Source organism: Corvus brachyrhynchos, unplaced genomic scaffold (genome assembly GCF_000691975.1).
Source record: "Corvus brachyrhynchos isolate BGI_N302 unplaced genomic scaffold, ASM69197v1 scaffold628, whole genome shotgun sequence".
NCBI classification, from domain to species: Eukaryota; Metazoa; Chordata; class Aves; order Passeriformes; family Corvidae; genus Corvus; species Corvus brachyrhynchos.
In genome coordinates, this window is record NW_008239312.1 from 26,047 (window position 1) to 26,397 (window position 351).

The window sequence follows — 351 nt, forward strand, 5'->3', positions numbered from 1 at the left end:
GTTTTGGGGTGATTTTGGGGGCAATCTTGGAGGGGTTTTGGGGTGATTTTGGGGGGGTCCTGACCCTTTTTCCTCCCCCCCCAGCGCCCCGGCAGCCCCCGGGGAGGCTCCTCTGGCAGAGAAGAAATACAAACCCCTGAACACGGCCCCGAACGCGGCCAAGGAGATCAAAGTGAAGATCATCCCCCCCCAGCGTGAGTTTGGGGACGTTTTGGGGATTTTGGGGAATTTGGAGCCACCTCGAGGGGGTTTGGGGATATCTGGGTGCCATTTTGGGTGATTTTGGTGCCATTTTGGGTGATTTTGGTGCCATTTTGGGGTTGATTTTGGTGCCATTTGGGGTGTTTTAGG

The 351-nt window shown here is 55.8% G+C and overlaps 1 protein-coding gene across 1 annotated transcript in view; it reads left to right on the plus strand.

The window, feature by feature from the left end:
• Window positions 1-351, plus strand: part of PPP1R10 (protein phosphatase 1 regulatory subunit 10) — a gene marked incomplete at its 3' end in the record, with an annotated part of 14,344 nt that overhangs the window by 9,717 nt on the left and 4,276 nt on the right. The window contains 1 exon segment of the mRNA XM_017740729.1: window positions 85-194. Coding sequence (XP_017596218.1) covers window positions 85-194 — 110 coding nt within the window.